Source organism: Amphiura filiformis, chromosome 20 (assembly GCF_039555335.1).
Source record: "Amphiura filiformis chromosome 20, Afil_fr2py, whole genome shotgun sequence".
Classification (NCBI taxonomy): Eukaryota; Metazoa; Echinodermata; class Ophiuroidea; order Amphilepidida; family Amphiuridae; genus Amphiura; species Amphiura filiformis.
Window position 1 is genome coordinate 476,929 of NC_092647.1, and position 27,451 is coordinate 504,379.

General features: G+C 37.4%; 1 protein-coding gene across 1 annotated transcript; it reads right to left on the minus strand.

Annotated features, from left to right (window-relative positions):
- Positions 1 to 155: 155 nt before the first annotated feature.
- On the minus strand, positions 156 to 26,880 carry LOC140142653 (uncharacterized). Its single transcript, XM_072164652.1, has 19 exons — positions 26,603 to 26,880; positions 21,376 to 21,477; positions 21,128 to 21,241; positions 19,959 to 20,063; positions 18,105 to 18,203; positions 17,399 to 17,509; positions 15,623 to 15,712; positions 15,211 to 15,327; positions 14,464 to 14,742; positions 13,608 to 13,704; positions 12,292 to 12,467; positions 10,257 to 10,442; positions 7,812 to 8,418; positions 5,899 to 6,200; positions 5,171 to 5,530; positions 4,621 to 4,651; positions 3,984 to 4,280; positions 2,469 to 2,987; positions 156 to 2,232 (listed from the first exon to the last, which is right to left on the minus strand). Exons 1-19 carry the CDS (start codon positions 26,708 to 26,710, stop codon positions 1,952 to 1,954), a joined length of 3,981 nt encoding a protein of 1,326 aa, XP_072020753.1. The 5' UTR covers positions 26,711 to 26,880; the 3' UTR covers positions 156 to 1,951.
- Positions 26,881 to 27,451: the final 571 nt, after the last annotated feature.

Consider the following 27,451-nt stretch of genomic DNA (forward strand, 5'->3'; position numbering starts at 1 on the left):
GCAACAATGCTTGCGTAATACCATTGATTGCTGAAAACTGCAATTTTAATTTGTCTATATTTTATTTATTAAACATTTTCACAATAAACAGTTTTTCGTGTTATTTTCATCAGCTGTAGAATGAGGAAAAAATACTTTTTTAAATAAATGAGAAAGAGAGGAAATGTAAGTAAAAACAGATTGACATGAAAAGTGATCTCAATCTTTATAATTGTCAAACGGATATTTCCTAAAATATCTGCCCATTTACCTTCGGCAATCTTACATTCTATATTAAGTTCATAAACGCTTGGAAAACTGGGCGAAGTGTTTTGAAATTTACATCAATGAATATAAAACTTCAAACATATACAAAGAATGATAATACAATTTATCAGAGTCAAAGACATTCATCCCAAACATTTTGATACACTATGGACCACAATGGCCTCATTCCAATGGCATAGTTCAATAACCTCAATTAAACACTCATAGTGCAAAATTTAACCTCAAGTTGCAGGGTATGAGTTTTTGTACCCAAATTGTCTAAGGTCATTCAATGAATGTACAAATGCATTGGGGTTAAAGAACTGTGCCCTGATAGATGAGCGTGTTGTGGATCCTAGTAATAGTTAGCAATGGTTAAGTGTATGTTATCACACTTATACATAACTATGAACTTTGTTCCAATCCGTATCCTGAACCATATTTTTGCCATACCGGCAACAAACTTGATCTTTAACTTAATAAGCTAGCTACAGCAAAGTTGTGAACCAAAACGTACTGTTAAAGTTTTAAGCATTGCACGAAAACGTCACGAGTTAAGGGCTCTGGTATGCCCGTTTGCACACACGAGAGCAAGTAAGACATAAAATTACATTCTTAATACGAAGATTGTCCTTCTGATATCAAATAATTTTGTTTTGTTTTTTAATTCGCGATATAATAAAAACTTTATGGCAAATTATTAAAAATTCATATTTTTGACATTTAACAGTCCTTGAAGTAAAATTTATAAATCTAATGATATTTATAAATCTAATGATATTTACTATCTAGGAAAGCCGACGATCGTTTGAAAATTTTGATCTTTCGTTCTAGAATTTTTCCCCAAAACACCTAAAAAATTGAGGCCTTTTGGGGGGAAATGTGTATCTTCAATACGAAACGTCAAAATTTTCAAATGATCGTCGGCTTTTCCTCCCAACTACATACACTTTAAGTACATATCAATAGATTTATAAAGTTTACTTCAAGGACTGCTAAATATGAAAAAAATATCAATTTTTAATAATTTGCCCATAAAATTTTTATTATATCGCGAATTTCAAAAAATCAACATTCCTCGTATTCAAAATACAATTCGATGTGTCTGATGTGCTCTCATGTGCCACAAAAAATACTTTGCAAACGTTGTTACCAGAGCCCTTTATTATATGTAGAGAAAATAACTCGGTGGAACCATAACCAGACTTTTAAGGGATACCTGATGTGGTTGCATGCTTGTTTGTGGCTTTACTCAAAGTTGATACGTTCCGATTGAATTGGATTTCATTTGTTTCAGATTCATGTTTAGAGCTTGAGAATATGAGATCAAAAGATCTCAAAACTATGATTATGGGGTTGAACTCATTTAATAGCTAACACGTACGTGCTTTTTTGTTATTACGTTTTCAGATATGCCGGGAAGTAAAATAACAGACTACCAATTTCAACGGTCTAGGGCCTAAGTCTGCTTGAGTGCTTGTATGCTTTTGATGTTGACAATAAACCAGAACATACAGCTTAAAAGCAATTGTATTTCAGTGTTTCCCGAATATTATGGTTGCAAAAGTGCAAAAAAGTGCGAATATGACATGTTTGATGTAACTGTGCATAAAACCTTGCGAAGTTTCGCTTTACAAAATATGAAATCGCGATGCATTATGGGGAATGCAACAGTTGTTTCTTCACATAGTGACATCATTATCTCTCACTGAAATAGTTTTGCTATGATATCACCAATCTTGGGTCGTTCTTTGTAGTCTCGCATCCAACAGAGCGTCATAATATCGCGTATTTCCAGTGGAAATCTTCTGCCGTCACCAATTGTTTGGCCGAGAATATCACTCCTCGCCTCTGGTATCTCCTGTGTGTATATTTCCCAGAATAGCACCCCTAACGCGTAGATGTCGCACGCTGGTGTGAAGTCAATATTTTGATCTTGTACCTCGGGCGCGATAAACGCATCGATGACTCTTCGGTCGCGATGTTCTGCAAAATTAAAGGAAAATAAATAAACACATTATTATTTGTTATGTCACGTGTACATGTATGCGTACACATGTATTTAAACAAGTTATCATTTTATTTTGCCATTATTTCTTTATTATCTTTTTTATTCCTTGTCATTTTCTTCTACAGTCATCTCCTCTTCTTTTCCTCTTCTTCCTCCGAATTTCTTTTTCTTTCCAAACTTCTCCATCACTTTAGGTACTATCCTTTCATACCTGTATTTTGCTTGTATACTCCTGAGTCAGATAATTTGAGGACATCTTTGAAGAGAAGACATTTCGTTGTTTTGATTCCACCGTGCACAATTGGGAGTACATCTTTACTTATGATACCAGCCACACCCCCATGTAGGTACCTCACTGCAGACGTCACCTCCTTCACCCACTTCATCTGAAGATTAGGCTCGGGTTTGGTTTCATGCTTCATCAAGTGATCCCGCAGTGACTCATCACCAAGTTCAGTAACTATCATCGACGCAAAGTCCTTTTCGATATATCCAAGGAAGCGAATGATATTTGGGTGGTCAAGTTTTCGCATGATTTTAAGCTCATCTTTGCTTAGAGACCTAAGAGTAGATTTGCCAGCAGCTTGTGTGTATCCTTTGAATTGGCCATGGTAGAAGCTGACACGGTGAACAACTGATGAATGACCTCTGTGAATAAGCTCGTTGGACTTTAAATCACTTGACTTCAGATGGTTATAATCGTACATATATCTGCGGCTTGCATTTAGTTCTGATAACAATGAGAAACTAAATAGAAATAATTGTGTCGAACATAGCTTTTTGATGTTAAAACATCATTAACTAAGACGTAGACCAAATAATTTTTGTACTTTCTGTCAATCAAGAATAATGTATACATTACATGTAGGCTACAAACTGAGTAGGTGGGCATCTGCAAATGGTCGTACCTCCCTGATATATGTAAATGACAGATAACAGCAAAACAACTCCCAAATCTGTCCATAACTTTGGTCGGTGGAGAGAGTCAGGGGATTTCAAGTGGGTGATTATTGATTGGCAAGTGCCATATTTGGGCATAGGTGCAGCCCACCATTCAATGTGGAGGATGGACTAGACTTTATCGATTAAGTGATTTTGCTGGAGTAATTTCCTGTTAACCAGGTTTAAGTACTGCAAAGGTCGAATCATGTTTGCTGTGTAGCATAACTGCATTATGTATTTTGTTGCCAAAAGAGACTATTTTTGCCAATGCTCATGAGTCGTGGCTTCATAGAACAAATATCTCACACGAAAACACATACACACGCGCACTTCGCAAACGATATAAACCAAGATGGCAAGTTGGTTGACTGCGAACAATGTATAAGACAAAAAGCTCATATATCGTATTTTTGCTTTATACTAACCCTTTAGACGCTATAATTGTTTTGAGTATTTCCACGATGGATGGAATTGAAAGTTGGCCCATATGACATTCAGTAACCCCTAATGTTGATCATTTTCAAGAGCTTTGTTGTTACAAAAAAACCTTAAGTTCCAATTCACCAGCGAAGTGGTTACATAACTCCCTAGAAACTGGGTCACGCAACTTTTGGACATGGTAGTACATGTCATAGACTTTGTGTTGCGATCATTTCGATCGTGGTGCAGAACTCAAAAGCGTGATTAAGTTGAAATAGTGATAATCGGATTACACGTAACACTTTGCTGGCAAATATACATGCCTGTAACCACCCTCTTCCTGTCATTGTACGCAGTGACTCACCTATATCTCTCTCCATCATAAGTAATGTTGCCAGGACATTGTAGTTATTATCTTTAAGAGCTTGCATTAACTCGTCAAACCACCCTGTTCCTTTGCAACGTAGAAGAGATTCCATTAGTAGCTCTGCCGCGTGCTTGAGTCTGGTATCCGAAGACATGATCTGCTCACGTATTTCACTCGGTATTAGATCGTCTAATCTATCGACCAGGTTTGTCGCCATGACATCCTCTGTAAGTCGTTTCCAATGCTTCTTCAACGCTACCTTCCTACTCCTTTCTTCGATGGACAGATTGAGATCTGTTACGATATGATACAATTATCACCCAATGCAGGGAATATAACACGCTAAATTAGATGGGACACTGGTTACTGTGTCCTCTCGAATACAGAATCCCACGTTAACAAAGTTGTTTATTCCGTACAGATTATAGGAAGAGATACTCTCGCATGATCATGTGATGGTTCTAAACATGGGATGGCGCAACATGTATCGAACAAAAATGGGACTTACGTGTATAAATACGACAGAATAAGATCGTGTAGCTCGAAAGCTATCAATCAGTTTAAATAGCCAAAGATGCATTCTGCAATTCAATGTGCTGATGTTTCAAATTTAAACACAAATGTTTGAACTTACCCACAGCAGTTGAGTGGTATCTAAATGGTCCCTAAAACAAAGTCACAAAAAAATCAGAATATTTTTTTTTCTTTCGTTAAATGTTCGTTTCAGTCAGCCCTGAGATCATACATAAACTACTCATCTGCTTTTTGGAAATGGCTAACCAACGGAAATTGCGTTTTTTCTTCTGTTGCCGAGTTTCTTGTTCTCGATTTTCCACGCGATTTTCACAGTGGCAAACATTCACCATTAAAAGCCATTAGCATGATTAGTTTGAAAATAACGCCATGATTATGTCGTCTATTGGTTGTTGTGCTACAATATATGTTTCATACAATCAATTTATTATCCGGGCGATAAGAGCAAAAATTCAATTTCATTTGGCCAACTTCAAAGTCCGGCTGACCACTGACCGCATGCACAAGAAATCAGCGTCAAATCGCGCGTAGAGTGTGACTGGCCTACTACTTGACATAAAACCAAAACGAACAAAAGCGAGAAAAACTGAAAAATAACCAGGAGAGAATAGAGACATTCTTTGCATCTTTTATAAGACTAAGTCACTCACCGGGTGTCCATTGTCATGTAAAACCTTCTGAAGTTGCTTCAGAACTTCCGCACGTTTATCATCGACGAGTCCTATAAACAGGAGTAGCGTATGCAGCATCCCTATTGTGACACAGGGGCGGCATTTCTTCTTTCGCCATTCGTTGAGTAGGACTAATGTAACCGACTCGCCGGCAGGAAGGTCTTTGAGAATCAACTCAAGTTCAGTCCTAGACGTTCCGAGCATATTGGCTATTGAGCGATAATCTTCACACATCTTATCTTCGATATCTAGAAATCGTAAGTATCTTGTCATCTCCTCAGGAAGCCACTCCACTCTGCATTCCATGCCATACTGTTTGATGCACCGCTGGTCATAACCCTGCAACAATGAAAAAACTGGGAATCTAATCCGGGCAGCTCATAAACATTTACAGTCGCCAAGCAATCGTTCCATATTTATTATAATTCTTTGGCTCTGCTACCATGGCTACAAGCGCTACAAAAATGTCCCTTTGGTGAACTGCTCTATAGGCGGCTGTATCAAAATATGGAGCGGGTGAAGTGTGGTAGGACACCTTTGCCGATCGTGCAGCAAGAATATGCTATCATTATCAGCCGCACAGTGTCTGAACAACTGTCATTCAAGACCCCCTTCTTCTATCTTGATTGAACACTCACAATGTGTCAAAATCACATAAATAAGCATAATATTATAAACAAATAAAGTATATCTTCTTGAATTTTTACCTGAATTAGGATATCAGTGACGTCTTCTGATTTAGTGTGCCTGAACACGCGTCCAACTGTAGCTGGCTTCTCGGCTGATGTTGAAACCTTGGTGTCATCTGGTGGTTCCTCTGCTTTCATCAGATCTTGCAGGCCATATAGGTAGGCATCTTCAAGGTTAACTTGTTCCTGAAGAGACTGGTTACTTAAAAAGTATGTATCAACTTCGGTTCCCGGTGAATATTGAAGAAGAATTGTATTAATCTGCGCAAGTACATCTTGCAGTGTTCGATGACATCCATGACGATCACTTTCAGGTTTTCCTTTAGAAACAATGTTTAAGATACTCATAATACTTCAGAAACATCCTGATTTGACGGCGACTATTGTGTTTAATGTTGAACGAAATTCAATATTTTTGATATTATATTATTTCACCAAAATATGATTGCAAAATATATTTTCACCAAAATATGATATGAGTAGAGCTGATTGATCATTTGAAGCACATCAAAGAGGCCAGCGAAGAAAAACACATTCTTCTGAACACAAAGAAGACAAAAAATAATGGTTGTAGACAGAGAGCGGAAAAGTGATAAGTTTGTGATAGATGGACGGCAGATTGAGAAGGTGAAGCAATTTGAATATCTGGGTTCAACGATTAACAACAGTGGTGACAGCACAACTGAAATTAAGAGAAGACTGGCTATTGCAAGGACAACTGTGCAGGGCATGTCAAGCAACTGTGTTTTCCATTGCCACTTATGGATGCGAGTCTTGGGCTATGACCATGAATGATAGGAGAAGAGTAGATGCTTTTGAGATGTGGTGTTACAGGAGGCTTCTACAAGTGACATGGAAATCCTGGATCCTAGACAAGATTGGTACAAGTCTAACCATCAGAAGCGGCATAATGGAGAGAAAGCTGAAGTACTTTGGCCATATTGTCAGGAAACATGGAGGGCTATGGAAGGCAGACGAGGAAGAGGACGTCCATCAACATCTTGGACTAATGACATGAAGCTGGTTTCTAACCAAGGAATGCAAGGTGCAACGCACTTGGCATCAGATCGAGTGAGATGGCGTACTCTTGTTAAGACCACAGCAGCGCTACACAGCGCCACCTGACACAGAGAGAGCGATGATTACTCGGTCATCGATAAGCTTTAACGACCGGTATTCATACTACCAAGGAAAGAGACAGTTGTGGGCAAGAAGTTTGCCGTCTTCTTTCAATGACTCGATCAGCGATACTTAACCTATTAAAGAATTGGGTTGATAGAGCAATCACCAGAACCACTAATATCAGCCTTCTTAAAGCTCTCATCCTCCCAAACGCCACTAAAATGTATATAAGACATGGACTCAAAAGCTACCGAAATAGAATCCATGCTTTCAAGATATGCCTATGTTGCTGGAGGTGTACATATGCTTCGCATCTCTTGGACAAACAAAAGATCCAACACCAGTATTGTAATGTCTTGGAAGAGATTGTGACCAACCGACTTCTGCATAGATAGATTGGCCCATCGCAGGACGTTAGGTGATGATTTAGAAAGGGGATCATGTAATAGACGCAAAGAACCCGGTGGATTGATCAAGTTAAGGCAAATGTATGGCGCCCTCTCTAAGAATGATTTACTCTTGATGAAGATCATCCACTATAGCATTGCACCTCTAAAGTCACGAACTGTCACGAGCCACAATGTTATCACAACGAATCATTCATACTACAGATGAGAGTTTCAACAAGTTCACCGTTGGGCAAGTAACTTGCAACACGGTATTCACAATGCACATATTAATATTTCTCTACACAAGCTGTTAACTTCACGAAGTGATATTGGTTATTATCCTATAGGCCTAAGATGCGAACAATTAAAAACAAATGATGGAAAAATGCTGTAAGAACGTTCATTACTTTTTAAACTTACTTGTTTGTTCACCACGCACAGCGACGATAATAGCCTTCTTATCTTTGGTAAGTTGCACAATACCCTGAATGCCGTCCGCCGTAACAAACCTCAAGAAACTACTGGAAATCTTGTACCGATTTTCCTTTCCCTCGCATATTTTCTCTAAGATATAATGTTGCAGATATGGAAACACACTCGGGACTATCATATCGGCAACTCCTTTGCATTTAATACAGCGACCATAGTTCTCTGGGAATGGTCCTTTTTCTTCCGTCCATTTGCTGCCGAGGAGCCCAGCTTCCTTGTCGTCTAATCTAGCAGGGACCATGAACTTCTCACCAGTTGCAGTTCCACGATCCGATTTGTGAATACGAAAGAGAAGTCTAAGATGCTGCAGAAATCGTATGGCTTCGTCACCACTATCAACGTCCTTGAAGTGCTCTACCAACTCTTCTCGTGAGTAGTACACTTTGCTTGGTAAGCAACGTATATCGGCATCGCGGTAGTTAACATCATCTCGTGCTAAAGCAGGAGCGATGATGTCTTTACTCAGCCACCTGGTATCCAATACCACTTTGAATTCAGCTGGCTTTTGATCATCAACAGCAAATTTGGCTTCATATATCTATCATGTCAAGAAAACACAGATATCGTAAATTAATTTAATTCCAACGAGTTCCACGTTTCAGTATTAATGATGTTTGTTATACATTTTGTACCGAAAGAACCATCGGAAAATTGATCTATAGCTATTTGGTCTAATACCATCTCGTCTTATAGTCTATGTACAATTGGTCTATTACCAGAACGATTAATTACCACTTAGTCTAATAATCATTATAGTATAATAGCCATTTAATCTAATATTATTTGGTCCAATGACCAGTATGTCTATTAACCATTATAATAGTCTAATAACCATTTAGTCTAATATTTTAATAACCATATTTTGGTCTAATAACTGTTTGATCTAATAACCGTTAGGTCCAATAATCGTATGGCCTAATAAGCAGTTAGTCTAATACTTTTTGTCAAAAAAATACCATTTCGTCTACTGTTAATACGAGTAATGAGACGTGTAATAAATCTGTTAAACCAATGACCAGGACAATTTTGGTTCAGCCGATCGCAAGCCATGGCGCGCATGGTATTTTGTGTATAGATTAAGGTCAATGATGCTTGACCATCGCGATATGCGAGAAGCGGCAGCAGCTACAGAAGTCTTACGGGTAGACTAGGTTTTGTTGATCGAAGCAGCCAAAAAATCAATTTTCATTAATATCTAAATCAATATATTATTGAAAAATAACACTGTTTTGCAAAAATTCATTCCTGAAGTAATCATACTCGTTGAAAACTTGCTTGATTTATTGCTGTTAATGAGTTATGTACGTATTACAAAAGTGTTGTTTCAGCCCTCCTTACAACATAACTCAAGAACCATGAAATGATAATAAAATAAAAAGTAAATTTTGGATTTATATAGCGCCTTTTTCCAGATATTAGAGGATTCAAAGCGCTGTAATTTCGCTTCCATGGTGAATCATTACAATCAGATCGCATCAACTAGGTCGCGGCCGGTTGCAGCGCAAACCTATCCGCACTTATCTTTGTAACATTCACCAATTTTCTGTGCAGCTCCCCCATTTCCATTGGGTGAAGGAAGTTTTTGATAACCAAACAACTAATCTAAGATTTTTTTTAAGGCAGGAGGAAACCGGAGATCCCGGAGAAAACCTGCGAGAGCGAGCATGGAGTCGGGATAAGCCAAGTGCACATTTCCTTACGCACAGTCGGGGCTTGAACCCGGGACCTCAGTGGTGCATGGCGAGAGAGCTACCACTGCGCCAACTCGATCAATATAATTGTTGCCAAAGTTTACTACCATTCTCAAGATGGTGTGATGTACCAAATCGCAAGAGTTTAAAATAGTGTCTAACCTTAAATGAACAGGCAGTTTTTTTTTGTTTTTTTTTATTTGTTCGAGTTTTGACAACCCTGGATAACCCAAGAAAGCCACTATTGAAGCTTATTTCCATTGGGGTCCATTTGAATACCGGGACGGGTTGGGAACAGTCAGGGGTTAACACCCTACTCTTTCCGAAACTGGCTGCACGATACATGTACATGTATGGCTCTCTGCACACGGAACCGACGGCTTAACGTCCCCTCCGAAGGACGGAGTACTTTCATGATTTATTTACCCAATTCTAAATGAACCATGCGGAAGTCTGAATTTAATCTACAGAAGTTGCCAATTAATTTCAGACTTTTTTTGCAAGTCAATATCCCAGCAAATCGCCACCGCTGGGAATTGAACCCGGGACCTCGTGCACTAAAGGCAAGTACCCTAACCATTGCGCCCCGCTCCCCCACTGAAGGTGTATAAACATGATAAACACATATTTTAAAGTAGTTTCCTTTGTTCATAATTTGTCATTGTTTCTATAACAATTAACATACCTCTCCCATATCGTGCATATATGTGGTTGCAAGCTCTATGTCGTCTATTGGTTGATGAGGTACAATATCTTGCTGTATTTTGCGGACGAAGCTCTTCACCGGTAATACTTTATTATCTTTCCTCCAGACTTCAAGTCGATCTTTCCTTGTGATTTGAGATATAAGCTTCGGAACATTTGTGCTTGTCTTGAAAAACAGAAATATATAACATGATAATATAAGATAGGTATGCATGGTATGGAAGAGGAATCGACAAGCACTCCGATAGACATGATAAATGGCAAACAAAGCATTATTGAGTGATATTGTTTTCAAATAAACTCAACCCAGAAAGTATCGAAACGATTATAGATGGTCAGATATAGCGGGAACTGAAATATATAGCAACAACTTATTTAATGTATATAAAGCGCAGCTTTCTCCTAGCATTTTGATAACTATTTTGTTGCTCTACGATATCATTTGGTCGAGATATCTCCCGTAATCATTACCCTTACTTGTTTGTTGGTAGTATGTGTAGAGTAGTGGACCAAGAGGTATATATCATCAGCGAATCGCAAGTTGTCCTCCTATACTGACTATTCCCTCAAACCTATCAAGGGCTTCAATCATGAAACACTCGGGGAAGATGTTTACAAATGGCTGGTGATAACAGACAGCCTTGACAAACTCCACCTCGGATACTAAGGCCTGGGTGCTCAATCTCGCCGATTAACTCTTCGGCGAGCCCGGAACCTAAGCCGCTGACCCACGCCGATGCACATATCGTCAGCCTGCTACGCTAAATGCCTAAGTCATTCTTACATGTTTCTTATTTGCCATTTTGATTTTCTGAGTAAAACCCATAATTCATCCAATTTCCAGCCGCATTTTTCATTAACTTGTGGAATACATCTCTATTGATGTATTCCAAAGAAAATCGGGCCGACTTTACGAGCGTTTCGACCTGGACGGTCACATATTAATTCGTCGGCGTACTGTGGCCTGAAACTGCAAGCCGCGGGAGAGCCATCGAAATGCTCCGAGACGACGCAAAGTTAATCGGCGAGATTGAGCACCGGGGCCTAAACCACTCACTGATTTCATCACCTAGCATCGCAGTACTTGTAGATGCATTGTACAATTGCATTATATTGTTGTGATCACTGATTACCAAGTGGTGGTCGCTCAAATGCCTGCGCCAGGAAAGGGTCATGCTTGGAAGTGGTTCACACTTGTTTGGAAACGCTGATGTAGTCAATCGTGTAGTGAAATTTGTCATGTAGCTTTTCTTGATTGTCTCTACAAATACAAGATATTAGTCATTACAAGGTCATAGAACTTTGCAAACTCAAGTAGGTTGATTCCACTTGTCCTTTGGCACTCACAGTACAACTTTGCCAGTAGTACCCTGCCATGTAAGATACGCAGCTGGTCCTACTTTTGCATTCCAGCCATAAGAAAGACATCTTTCTTGGTAATTGTTGTTATTATTCCATGAAGTTGTTTGTTGAACAGGTCCTTTTCTTAATCTGATGCCGCACTTGTAGGTACAGAAACCTGGACCTCAGCGTGAAAATACGGCTTGATATTGCCCTGCATTCCAGCACCGATCTTCTTTGTGCACCAAGATGCCTACATCTCTCTTTGTCCTCTCCACCGTACCTCAATCTTACTCCAGGATGCAAAAGAAAGGGTTTTAGCATCTACTCCAGTTGCCACACTAAAACATCTGCGAATGCACCTGGGTCGCCAACTGAGGAGATCTGTGTATTATGTACCCTCAGCATGCTCAGTAGCATCGGTGAAGTATTAATATTTCCGGGGATATTTTCCAGGCTCAAGTACCCCTAACCTTACCCTACCAAACTAATGACCGAAGCTGATGCAGAAAGATTGCCCTAGGCGTAGACAACTGGATGCTGAGAAGGAAGAAGAACTACTGAACTATATAGTAAAGGAGGAAAGTGGATGCAGAGGTTGCTCCGGCCTCACTAGTCAGCACAGCACCAGTCCACCACCATTCCGGATAAAAAAAAATTGTAAAAATCAGTACCTTGATTTCATTTGCTTTTTGTCCAAGCTCCATTCTCAGATTCGCAATCTCTGGGCTATCACCATCTCTTGCATCTAGTGAAATAGATTTGTCCAAGATGTCCAAATAGTTGCGAAATGTTCTCTTTGCGTTCTCCAAATTCTGGTCCGCCCAGTTTATTACGTCGGCGGCGGATTCTACGTCAAGGAATGATATATTATACATTTAAGTTGGTTGTGTGTGGGCTTGAGTGTCTTGGTAATAAGTTCTGGATCGTGGTAGGAGATCTGTGTGTGGGGATGTCAGTGGTGGATGTGGGTATGTGTATATGAACTCAATGAAACGTTTCCCAGGATATTTAACAGTGTACTTCGGTTATATATATAAATACGCTTTTATAAATGCGCACGTGACCAATTCCGCGCTGCCCGTAACAGCTCATAGTCAGTAAGTCTCGAAGTGACCTTCTGCATAGCGAGTGGTCTTTCTATACATTTGAATGCAAAGGCGGAACAACATGAGACTGCTGTGCAGCAAAATTGTCTATTTGGTTCAACTTTGTGATTATATTGTAAACGTTCAATGTATATCCTAAATAAAGACAAGTGTGTCAAAATTAAAACAGGCAGCCAATACCTGTACTCTTTAGCTCTGATTTAAGACCTTATTTGTTGAAATTTGAAGAAACGGTGATCTAAAACCTAATGAAGAAACGAAATCAAAAGTTGCACTTTTATGTTCTAATTAATGAAAGCACGGCGCTAGTTTTAACGTGCTAATCAATGGAAGCACTGCGCTAGTTCTCTTGTTCGCAAACGCTATAGGGTTTGAAATGGAGCAAACTGCAACTTTTAAATGGCCATCTTCCTTGGGTATTTGGATCGTAGTGTTTTTATTTCTAGAACAATTTCAACAAATGAGGTCTTAAATTCGAGCTAAAAGATGCAGCTATTAGATGCTGGTTCCAGTTATGACATATATGTCTTAGTTTAGGATATACAGGGGGTGAACATAACTGGTACCTTAATTTTTGGCTTACTGTATATGAGGTACATAAACGAAAACTAGTGTTCAATGGCGTATTAGGAAGGGCGCACTGGGCAGGCCATCTTCTTAAGAACCGGGCAGAAATCAAACAAATTGCGCGCTTCGTGGTTCAGCACTTAGTTCAGCAGGAAACTTTACACCCCCTAAATAAATATGCTACTAAACATATTGGGTCAAAATGATGCACATTGGAACATGTTTTTTTTTCAGCATTGGAAAAGATTTTGTATGCGTTATATACTATAGCCTAATAATATTTTCTCATTTTGACGGTACGATTTTTTCACTACCTTTAAGTACATCAAGATGTGTTCCAACTAAGACGACCTTTGGTTTCGTATCCGGAGAATCATGTGCACATTTGATGAACGAAAGCCAGTAGTTGATCTACAAGAGAACATTTATAAATGAAAGAATAGTCGATAAACCAATTCATTGGGAAATATATTGAATGACATAGGTTATCAAGTTTTTGACGATAATAATGAAATTTAAGCTCATTCTCAAACGGTATAACAAAAGGCAACCTAAAGATTCATACACAAAACATGGCGTAAAAGAAGTACACACTGAGGATGGGTTTCCTTGCCCTTTCAGGGATACGAAGTTTTAATTGGAAATTATGAAAAACGTGTTAAACTATTGAAATTATGAATGTCGGGTATCTACCAGGTTTTAATGTGCATCCCCCCAGGACTCTACCAAACCAACCTTTTTAGCTTCCTTTTATGGTCCTATAACATATTCAAGATGTTAACAAAAAATATTTCCCGGCACTCCGGCCATATTCAAGGTTAAAAGTCAACACAGTGGTCAAATTTCACAGTTGCTCAAATCTGGTTAACAAGCACACCAAATTATTCCTCTCATTGCAAGGATTCAGAAAAAGTATAGTTTGACCTACCTGCGACATACCGTTCTTGAGTTATAAGCAAAAAGGTCAAATTTTGGGCGGTGGTCAGTTTTTTTGGCCACACAGGGGCCAAAAATTAAAAATGCTCCGATTTGAACGAAATTGGTCTCATCACATTGGTCGCTGATGACTCATGAATATGAAGTAGCCGATTAACATTATGTACTTGATGATGACGTCGGGGAAAGATTTCATTCAAAAATCAAAGTATTGGTTTCAAAATACATCATTACCTCATTTGTCTGTTCTTCATGACTGTGCGTAAGATCGTAGGGTACAAGAAATATGGCATTGCGCACGCCCAAAAACATGCCATGTGTCACGTGGTATTCAATGTGTCCGGCACAATCCCATATGCAACAGTTTCCTGCAAATGGGATCAAATGCTTCTCGATATCTATCCCCACAGTTGCTTTGCTGGGAGAATCTTCGGTTTCTTGATGTGCACCACCTCGTACGTGAACTAGGGCACTTAGAGCGAGTGGTAGTGAGCTGCTGCCAGATCGCTTGCGCTGAAATATTGTTAGATAAAATTATCATGAATTGAATTATGTCCTTTATAATTATATTTCGAAGAATTTCAATCAGCCCTTTCTAGCATCAAAAATAAAATATTTTCTTCTCTTGAAGTAATTGATTACACTCTCAGAACTCTCCTTAAAATTCGTTGGTTAAAACGGTTGTGGAAAGTTGTATCCAACATTAAGCGGATTAACTTTAAGTTATCCAATAGTCTTTGGTTTTTCTATACCTATAAACCAAGAGTTGTTTAAAATGTTACCAAATTTATCCAATATTACAGTTAGCCCAAAAAATCTTTTGGCTAAAATGTGCCCAAAGTTGTGTACAATTTTGCCCAACCATTTGTTTTCAGAACATTAACAACAACAACCCCTCGCACCCCCCCCCCCCCCATACACACACTCCACCCCTTCGCCACTCGCACACACAAACAATTATTGAACAAAATGTCTTCTTACATCCCGAACAAGTGACTTCTTCAAGGTTGTTTTTCCAGCGCAGCAGTCTCCGCAAATGAATAATTTCACTATGTCTATAGGGACTGTTTCTCGTAATTGCTCACTGTATAAACTTCTCTATAATGGATATTAAAAAACAAAAAAGAAATGTTATTCAGATTTAATACCTTGATGGTGCAAGAAAATTAACTCGAATTCCTATAATATGCCCTTGTTAACGTCCTTCGTAACTAATAACAACATAAAATAATCTCTTGGGAATGTGAATGAATATACATTCCATGGTGTCGAGACAGCCAAAGTCTATCCCAGAGTCATTCTGTCTATCGGGGATAGTCAGAAAGTGCTCAACTGCAAAAAACAGGAGCGTAATAACAACTTTTAACTCATAGTTTTGAAGAGTGTCGTTTACCTGGTGTGCTTGTTGGACGTAGTCCTCCCATGCATACCATGCATTCCTAGGATTGTTTGTCGGTAAAATATCCAATGGGGTTTGATTTTCCTGAAAAAAATAATATTAATATTGAATAAGCGATGAAGCTTAGGTATCATGGATCATATTAGAAATAGGGAAGGCTGTCTTCATAATGTTGAGTCAGCAACAATATCAAACTGGATACGCTACATCACACTAACTTGCACTGCGTGCGGATGAACTCGAATTTACACACTACTCAATTATAGTTCTTAAACATAATAGTATGGCAAGTTAAAAAAGAATCATGAGAACTACGCCTACATGATCACTTTTTAAATTGCCATGTTATTGTGTTTATTTACCATGATTATGTCTTTTTAAATTAAGCTATTCCATCTAGATGGAATACCGTAAAACCCCGTCTACAAGCATACATAGTGTTTTTTATGAAAGCTAAATTAATTCGAAGCCAGCGTAAATATACCAATACAATAGATTGGTCTTAAAATAATACTTGTTTGTATATGCTTGGATCCGTAATTTATTTGCTCATACTCCATAATGGCGCCTGGATTAATGTAGCTTTCATCAGAAGCACTCTATATGCTTGTAGACGGGGTTTTACGGTAGTCCATATAGGTAACCCCATTTGAAATTCACGCACCCTGGGTGGAAGATTAAGGTCTTGACTTCCACGGGGCGTGAATGGATATCACCTGGAATAACCCGTGGAAGTAACACGTTCAACATCCGTGAATAACCCAATTTGAAAGACAAATAAAGTTTTGCTTCATTTCATTTTTGACAATCACAAAACACACTGGATATGCCGCTTTCGGGTCGATCTATTCGCCGTAGAAGTGATATAATAATCGGATTAACTACCATAGTTATAGGATAAAACAATTGTGGAATATGTCGCACTTCACTAGTACGTTCACGCGGTACCTCTGCATTAAACCATATCATGCTGTTCACCCGCACCTGTAAGATTAGTATCTTTGAAAAGAGTGGTATTGTATTCAATCCATGATTGCAGACATACACAGGTGAAGAGTACAAACTGCTTGTTGCGCAGCGCGATGTATTCAAAAATTATTTTACCCTATTGCTATGGTACACAGTGTCATCGCACCGATATCTTCATGGCAGAAATCGCCATGGTAGATTGAATCCACCGCCAAACATGGCCATTATACATATCGACCTGTTAAATATAATAGGCCGAAGGACATCTGACTAAGGCTACTGACAATAGCCCCGATTAGCTCGGTGACTCACCTCGCTGTGTGTCAGTCAAGCATGGTATGCCATAGGTCATATTCTTTTAGACAACCTTCACGATTGGCCTATGCACTGCGCTATATAATTCGGCACATATAAATCAGAATTATTGCGGAATTATTGTCAGTTTTTGACTCAAGACGCAAGCTACTGTCTCAAAGCGCAAGCTAACGACTATCATATCTGTTCAAAATATATATTCATGTGCAAGGAACCACATCTGGTTTCTTTATACGAAATCATTTACGGGAGATATTCATCATTTTTTAACCCGGTATCCGAAGATTTTCGTCTGATATCAAAATCGTGCATAGCAATTCACGTGTATCGATCCCGTGTATTCATTTTAGTGTCTCTGCTGCACCAAATAATTATTAGCCAGGCGATGTCGGTGTGTGGTAGTCAATCCGATTATCACATCACTTCTACAAAGAATTTGTGCTATTGTATTGGAGATATTGATTCAATTTTTTTACATTTTCTTACCTTATTTTTCAAAACAAGGTTAGCACCTTTTTCCACAAGCATCTTGAGACATTTAGGAATGTTGCCATCAATTACTCCCATGCAAGCCAAATGCAACGGTGTGTTACCAGCCTAAGAACACATTAATAATGGTAGAAACGTATAAAATGCGGTAGAAAAAGCACAGAATAAGAGCAAGATACACTCTGACGTAGCAGTTCTTATAAATACTTTGTTTTCTATTTTCGAACATAGATAAGAACGTCCCTCTTTAATTACCCTCGATTTAACATAATAATAAACAGGACCTACAAAGGTATATCTGTAATATTTGAATTCTTCTACACACTCGCTATGAAATGATCAATGTAATTTTTGCCAAAGCTCACTACCATTCGCAAGATGCTGTGAACTACCAAATCGCAACAGTTTAAAATTGTTGCTAACCTTAATTACCCTCGATTTAACATAATAATAAACAGGACCTGCAAAGGTGTATTACCATTCGCAAGATGCTGTGAACTACCAAATCGCAACAGTTTAAAATTGTTGCTAACCTTAATTACCCTCGATTTAAACATAATAATAAAACATGGTAATAAACTTCACTCCTGAAATTACACCGTATGAGACAAAGCGTGATGACGGGGCGGGTGCTAGTGTATTACATGTGTTGGAAAAACAACAAAAGTTGCAAAAAGTTGCGACTGAACAGGGAGTTACATACACGATCTCGTAAATTTGGATCCGCGCCTGCACCGAGAAGCCAAGAGCAAATCGTATGATGGCCATTCTTAGCAGCGCCATGCAGAGGAGTTCTTCCTTGCTGTAAGAACAACATTGTAACCAAAATCATACATTTTTATGTATTTTAACTCTCTTCACGCGGGTGTCGACTGCAGACGACATATTTACAAAAAATATCAAAATTCAAAAATTTCAGAAATGTAGATTTTCATAACCATATTTGGAATCAGCATGGAAAATGCATTAAAATGAGTACAAACAAGCCTAGTATTGGTTCAGTAGTTCTTAAGATAGCTCTTGATACTAGTATTTTGATAAAATATTTCAAAACTTGTACTTTTTCCGTTGATGAAGCGCATGGCTAGCACGCAGAGCATTAAGGGCTGGGGTATGAACGTTTGGACAGTATTTATTGTGGGACATTAGAGCACATCAGACATATCGAATTGCATTCTGAATACGAAGAAAGTCATTCTGATATCAAATAATTTTGATTTTTTGAAATTCGCAATTTAATACACATTTTATGGCAAATCATTAAAAATTGATATTTTTGATATTAACAGTACTTGAAGTAAACTTTATAAATCTGATGATTTATACTTAATGTGTAGGTTGGTGGGATGAAAAGCCGACGATCAATTGGAAATTTTGACCTTTCGTATTGAAGATATGGATTTTTTCCTAAAACACCACAAAAATTAGGTCTTTTGGGAAAAAATCCATATCTTCAATATGAAAGGTCAAAATTTTCAATTGACCGTCGGCATTTCCTCCCTGCTACATACACTTTAAGAATATATCATTAGATTTATATAATTTACTTCGAGGACTGTTATATATCAAAAATTTGAAAAATATCAATTTTTATAATTTGTCATAAAATTTGTATTATATTGTGATTTTCAAAAATGAAAATTATTTGATATCAGAAAGACATGCTTCGTATTCAGAATGCAATTCGATAGGTCTGAGGTGCTCTCATGTCCCACAAAAAATACTGTCGAAACACAATAAACGCTCATTTTAGATCCCTTAAAGAGGTAAGGCACATTTTGTGTGGTCAGTTTACTTTATTCTAAGTGTAGCGTTTTCTTCAAGTACAATAATACTAATAAGAATTACCAATACAGGACTGGTAATAATACACATTTACTCATAAATTTTTAAACTGAATAATATATTGCAATTTAATTTTAGTATAAAATACAGTAAGGTCGGTCGGGGTTTTGTTTATAATGATAATAATATATATATATATATATATATCATTAACAACATTTTACTCAAGTTAGACTATCTTTTGAATAAAGTGCTCAATCCCAAAAGGGAGAGCGTATAAAAATTCAAAGAACAGACCTTCCAGAATAGGTAGTCGTTACTCTGAGTTTCATGCCTAAAAGGCAATCGTCAGACGACACGATGGCATGCTTGTTAATACGCTCCTGTTAATACGCTCCTGTTTTGCAGTTGAGCACTTTCTGACTATCTCCGATAGACAGACTGACTCTGAATAGACTTTGGCTGTGTTGACACCATGGAATGTATATTCTTTCACATTCCCAAGTGATGGTAGTCCACCCAAAGCATGCCATCGTGTCGTCTGACGATTGCCTTTTAGGCATGAAACTCAGAGTAACGACTACCTATTCTGGAAGGTCTGTTCTTTGAATTTATATATATCATTATATGTTTTCTATTTTCTCTTTTGTTTTGTTTTATGCTAAACAAACGGACGGACATTTTTGCCTTGTTTTTCAAATTTTCCTGAGAAACTTTTTTGTTTGTTTGTTTGTTTGTTTTTTTTACTTTATGTGTGAGAACATATTTATACCTTGTTTTGCAGATTGGGATCTATATTTCCTTTGAAGTCCATTTGTGCCTTGAATATATCGTTTCTCCCATTTCTAGCCGCATCATGTAATGGTGTGTTCTTATCCTGTAAATGAAGGGAAAATTCTTGCATTAATACACATTATTCTCTGAATGTAAAAATATCAACCGGTGCAGGCGATTGGCCCTGGTTCGAAATACCCGAACAAAATCAACATTGTGGTGTACATCCTCCTTTTGGCCTGTCTTAAATTATTAATTCTCGTTTTACCCCCAACTCCTCGCTACAGTCATTTCGGTACACTCAATCTACCTGCTACGCACGGTCATCATGGGTTGTGCTTGCAGTTGACGAGAAACGGCCATTTTGTTTCGCTATGTTTAATAGTTTCTAGAGAAGGGTTCAGGCTAGTCATATCGGTAGCGGAACGATTTTACCATTTTGGAAGAGGAACGGACTTTGGATAGTATTACATTGACTTGCAAGTACCTTTCTTGAAAGGAATATACACTATAATCACATTATATAACCCACAACAATACTGCAATAAAATCTGCCACGATATCATATTTACATTTACTTTAATAGTAACAACAAACCGGAAAGTCCTCATTCTTAATCTGGGAATTTTCATGGCCTTTAAACATTACAACTGCAACACTGCCTGGGGATTTCCCCAAATGATGTCATTCCACAAATAGTTCTGACAGACTTTGTGTTTGTGATTACATGAAAGGAAATTCCCATCATGAAATAGGTTTTAAAATTTTTAAATTTTAAATGTAAACAAAGTTACAGTTAATATTTTATTACTTCCACAGTCTGTGCTGTGCGCCGAGCGCGAGCGTAAACACAGAAGTGATAAACAATCAAGCTGATTGGCTGATCAATCGTATTAACAACAAGACGGTTGACCCATTGGACGTCGGCGAGTAGAAGGGAAGGAGACTCCACCACTTCTACACGATCACCGATCACCAGCGATTACCCGGACCACGGAAGTAATAAAATATTTAGGCTCTACTGTAAATAATCAAATTATATTTCATCACAGCATGTTTACTTTTTATTTATAGACATCTGCAAAACAAATAAGTCTGAGATGTTGTAAAATACATTTTCTTGGCTTGAGAGGGTGGGAAAATAAAGAATACAAAGACGTGTTGTACCTTATCAGGTTTACATGGATCGCCTCCTTTGACCATAAGTTTCTTACAAACTACAGCTTCTGTTCCATGTGCATGCGCGTGAGTAGCATTGTAGTGCATAGGTGTTCGTCCATTCTACAAAGATCATGAAAGAAAACAATCCTTTTAGGAAATTTCGAGAAGGAAAAAATAATACAATGCTAAAAAGAAAAGAAATGAAATGGAAGTGGAAGTTAGAATAAGTTCGAATGTTAAAAGAAAATTCCTACCTCGTCTTCAGCGTTAGGATCCGCGTTGTAGCTGAGTAGCAGTATGCATATTTTAATCCGTTTATCCGATTTGGAAGCTTCGTGTAAAAGTGTAGCGCCTCCCTGAAAATACAAACGATATGGAAAAGCTTTATAGGCAGCAAGCAACGAAAAGCATAAGCAAGTGGGAAAAATCAAGATGAAAAGGTCCTGGTGTTCTTCGAAACATTTTGTAGGGGGATTTGCCACACAGGCTTTTGGATACTGACTTTTTATACCTTCATTTTGCTGTTTTTGCAACCCATAAAATATACCAATTTTTTACAAAATGCATCCAAATAGGTAGCACCCAAATATGCATAAGTTGGGTGCTGCCCCCAAATTCTCCCAATTGGGCGCATTGGTCTTCTATGAAAACCCACCCATCGATATACCAAAATCATTGAAAAGGTACCCAAACACGAATATCCCAGTACACCTTCAACCAGAGACTGCAGAGAGCCCTCTCCGGTTGAAAAGGTTTAAATATCTAAAAAACCAGCGCAGTATGTGAAATCGAATTCGCATTGTAGCTTTACTCCATCGACTCCTTGTGTACAAACTGCTCTCTTTTACGGAAGTAACTAAGAGTATGCGGTTCATCACATGTCCTGACTTCTTGTGTTCCTGACTTAGCCAATTTGAAATAAAGAAATAATAAAGATATGAAAATTAAAAAAATAGTTAAGACAACTCAGGATCTCAAGAACTCATAAAATCTGTTCAATTTTCACGGCGTCAGTATTTTAAATGTAAGCCCATCCACTTTTCTTTTTTTCTTGAGATCATATTTTCGTGACTTACAGTCAGGAACTCACGAACTAAATAACTCACGCACAAGCGCGCGATTTCGTGACTATTACTGGACTGCATTATAACGTTTTAAGGGGAGGTTTTCAAGAATAAGATCCCCAATATTCAAACAGATTTCTTAATAGCCTCCTTGAAGCAATTAGCTATGATTATGAACAAAATAATAAAAGGAATAGTACAATAAGTTGGTGAATATTTAGATACGTTGACGAGCGTACGGTAGCGCACCAATGATTCGCATGTCACGTTTATGGTTTACGCTTCTGATAGTGCAGTGACCTGTTAACAGACAGCCTTGCAAGCGTATGAAGTATGAAAGTTTGTCGAACCTATACTTTCACAATTACTGCAATACAAAACTGTTTCCATTCTTAACAAAATATAGCTTGCTTTTTAAAACCAATACTATATACCGAAACAGTGAATCAATATTATTCTATGCAACGTTATTGCAACATATCGCATCGAAACCAGAAAATTTATCACGCGTATTTCCTCCTGATAATTTATGATTATAATATAACATAATGTAAGATATTAACTGCTTCATGTGTCTAATTCTAATTACATTAGTAGATATTAATCATTTTCATTTTATATGTCATAAAATGGAGAGTCGCAACATCATACATTTAAGTGCTATAGGAGTTTACTATACTAAGTGAATTACACAAAATATTTTACGATGAAGAAAAATTTATTTTGTTAGCTTTTGTTATGTGCGCAGTGTATAGCATTGATCACTACTTTGGTTAGGCCTATCCTTAGTTATTAGGTCATCAACAGTAACTGTTGTCGATCGGTCTTATTGAAATATTTTGTATTCGGGTTTACGAAAGCGTTTGATTACATTGATCACGCTACGTCATGTAGTACAAATGAGAAATTTAAATAAAAAGCACTACTTGGGCATGGTGAACAATAATGATTCGATTGTAGTTTGAACCCCGTTTGGTTTTCGTGTTACAAAAAGTAATGTTACACAGAAAACAAGGCTAGCAACGGCCATTTACACTTTAAAAACAGAAAACAAGGACAACAAAGGCCTTATTGGAAATTCAGTTAACATGTTCAGTTTAATTGAAATTGAAATGAATGGGAATTCCCCTACTGTTAGTGCACTTTGTTAGTTTGTTTATATACTGTCACGGTTCAGTAGATAATCTATTTTAAGATTTCACATAGAAAACACGAACTTTTCAACCACACAGCTATAGATATTAGCAATAACCAAGCCTCATTGCGTCATGCGTGCACTATAAAGGTTCGCAAATGATTAAAGGAGGAGGATGAAATCACAACCTCATCCCCACATATTCACCTGTAAAATGGAGATTCATGATGCAGTCATGTCTACAGTAGAATTCATCTCGACCTTTGCAGGACTTAACCCCATTAAAAGCTATTAAATCAAGATAACACTCATTGAAACAGCTCAACTGATTAAATCGGATCTTCTCTGGCTGTGCACATGTGACTGTTTTCATGTGCGATATCGCAATAAAGATTGTATTATAGCTTCAGTTGGGTAACCGATTATAAAGGAAACGAAAGGAAACAATGGTATGTGTACTTTTGTTCACGAAATGAGACAATGGCGTGCTTTTTGTAAACCAGCATTCTTGAAAATTAGCAACATAATGATTGTTGACTTAACACGGTTTGGAAATAATTTCTTCATATTTTTGGTGTTATCTGTCGTTTACATATCCTTCCTAAAACACAAAAGTACGACCCTCTCCAAACACCTAAATTAGCTAAAAATTTAGGACATGTTACAAAACTATATTGTCTAGAATTTTAGAAGAGTACTTTTAATATTGGCCGGTTATTTTTCACACAGCGACGTTAACTAGGCAATGTACTATTACCTATAACATTAACTAAAACACCAAAGTACGAATATTTCCAAACATCTAAATTAGCTAAAATTTAGGACATGTTAAAAAAACTATATTTTCTAGAACTTTAGAAGAGTACTTTTAATATTGGCCGGTTATTTTTCACACAGCGACGTTAACTAGTCATATCCCCATACTTTTAACGTAGGGCTATTTGTAGAGGTCACGCGCCAATGGGAAAGAGCACTGTGTATTGTGTATAGGAAAACGGACAGTAACTGCAGTATGTCAGGTATAAACCCTGTGAAATATTAGGGCTGAAAGAAGGAGAAAAATCATTACATAATTAAATAAAACTAGAGCTTGGTACATCACTCGTATTATGTAAAACATTCACATAGAAATTATGGGCAAAATAGACACATTATGTAAATTGTACATAACAAATGTGTAGATTAAACATAATTTTGTCACATAATTTCTATAATTAATATTGTTTTGTGAATTTTATACGATTAAATGTGACAAAACTTGGCGCTACCCCGTCAGCACTACCATGTAATAGATAACTGTTGATAATGCCTTGAATTGCCTTGACACACATCAAATGAATTTACTCAATCATTATTCGGTTGACTTTTGTCGATTGACTTCAAAACAATGATTTGAACCAGCGTCTCATAGACGGTATTACAAAAATGTATATTTTCACCAGTTTTAATTAAATAGTGTATAATGTAAATAACATCTTGAAATATATATGTTACTGAGTTATTATGTGTTTTATATGGTGTTTTTTATGGATCAATGTTCATTTAATAATGGCATGTGAGTTTTAATAATTATTGCAAACTGTACAAATGTATTTTCTTGAGATTATATTCTTTTAATGTATCTTTTAATAATGGCTTAAGTTGTAAATTGTATAATTATATTCTTTGTAATTCTTTATAATTATTTTCCTTTTATGTATTTTGCAGGGCCCCGTGTTAGACCAGCTTCGGCTGAATCGGGCTACCCTGGGTAAACATGTTGTAAATAAATAAATAAATAAATAAATAAATAAATAAATAAATAAATAAATAAATAGTGTAAATGCAGTCTATTCGATAAACTGTTTGTAAACTCTTATTATAGTTCACATAGGCTACACTGATAATTTGACGTTACCTAAATCATTCGTACCTCATTATTTTCAAACAATACATATAAGAGGTTAACAAAAATTAATTCCCGGCACTCCGGCCATATTCAAGGTCAAAGATCAACACAGTAGTCAAATTTCAAAGTTGCTCGTTGAAATTGTTAATTTTTGGCCCCTGTGTGGCCAAAAAACTGGCCACCCTAAGATTTGACCTTTTTGCTTATATCTCAAGAACGGTATATCGCAGGTAAGTCAAACTATAATCTGAATCCTTGAAATGAGAGGAATGTTTGTTGCGCTTTTTAACCAGATTTGAGCAACTTTGAAATCTGTGTTGACCATTGACCTTGATATGACCGGAGTGTCGGGAATTATTCCTATTAGGTATTAGTGTTTACTTCTGAATCGAACGTGGAGACATGGGGAAAGCCTGAATATAGTAAATTATATTTACCTTCATTTAAATATTTATGATACTTTCATCAAAACAAATATTCAAGCGATGATAGTGTGTAATATAAAAAATATAAAATTTCACTATTTTCAGAGAAAATAGTGTTTTTAGACAAAACGATATTTTGTTTTCTGCATAGAGGTTGATTTACTAATTGCATTGAGCATGCGTGGTGATAAATTGGCAAGAAATTCTTTCTGTTTGGGGTGTTTGATAAAATTCCCTTTAAAGGGAAAGCTTCCTGGAAAGCTTAAGCAACATTATACGTCACTAACTTTGTCCGATCGGGCTCAAATTTTGGAATCCTGGATACGAGGGGAATATATGCCCGAAATAAAATTGAGGTCAAGCGAGGTCAAAGGTCATTACGGAGGGGTCAAATTTCAAACTTTGTCCGATCGGGCTCAAATTTGGTGGGTGGAATCCTTGATACGAGGGGAATATATGCCCGAAATAAAATTGAGGTCAAGCGAGGTCAAAGGTCATTACGGAGAGGTCAAATTTCAAACTTTGTCCGATCGGGCTCAAATTTGGTGGGTGGAATCCTTGATACGAGGGGAATATATGCCCGAAATAAAATTGAGGTCAAGCGAGGTCAAAGGTCAAGTTATAAGAAAAATCATAAAATTTGGGTCCCTATTTTCAAGGTTACCTATTTCTCCAATGCTTAAGCAATGAAATATACGTCACTTATACGTTGAACACGGATCGATTGGCGCGAGGTTCATATTGGTGCGTATGCACCAAATATGTATCTTGTTTTGTTAACATCTTGAATGTGTTACCATAAAAGGAAGCTAAAAAAGTTGGGTTGGTAGAGTCCTGTGGGTGCACACTGGACTATATCACTGCGAAGCCAATTGCCATTGCGTTTTACATACTGCGCGGATACGAACACACGTAGACGGTCGACGGTCCCAGCACCAACATGACGACCAATACAAATATCTGACTTACCCTCTTCTTGATGTGGACACTTCCTCCGTCCTTCAGGTATTGAGTAAGGCCGTCTAAATTTGATTCCTGAATATATAGAAATAATTTATCCACGTCGGTGGAAGCCATTTGCAAATCTTCGTGAGGATACTTTCCCCCAAATAATATTTAACGCAAGGCTTTTCATTTTGGAGTTTGATTTCCTAGGCCATTGTTTGTTTCAAGTTCAGCAGTTTGTATTTTCCAAGTTTAAGTGAACCGTAACTTTTGGAAGTTTCCCCGCTATCATGGCTATAAATATGAAGTTTGTAATATACTATACAGCCATAAAATAGATCAAGGTCATACAGCCATGAAAAAATATATATATTAAAAAACTATACATTAGTGTGCGCATGCGTAGGTATATTGATTATTTAAGAAATAAAGGGTAATGCTTTATCCTTTACACCCAAATAATGTGTCCGAGGCAGTAAAAACGTAAATAATGGGTGAGGCGCAGCCGAACCCATTATTTAGACGTTTTTACTGCCGAGGACACATTATTTGCGTGTAAAGGATAATGCTGCACCCTTTATTTCTATTCTATTACCAGAAAATAGTGTGATTTAAAGAGAAAATATCATTTTTGGCACAAATATTTTAAGTTGTTTACTTCAAGGTATTGCAGAATAATGGGCTCTCACGTGACGCGTTTCAACAAATCACAGTGCGCGATTTTGAATAATGGGTCGTGGAGGTAATAGAATCATCTATAAAGGTTTTGTTTATTATAGCGACCTTAAGGAATCGGATAGCAACGTTTGTACAGTATTTTGTGGGACCTGAGAGCATATCAGACATATCGAATTGCATTCTGAATACGCCAAG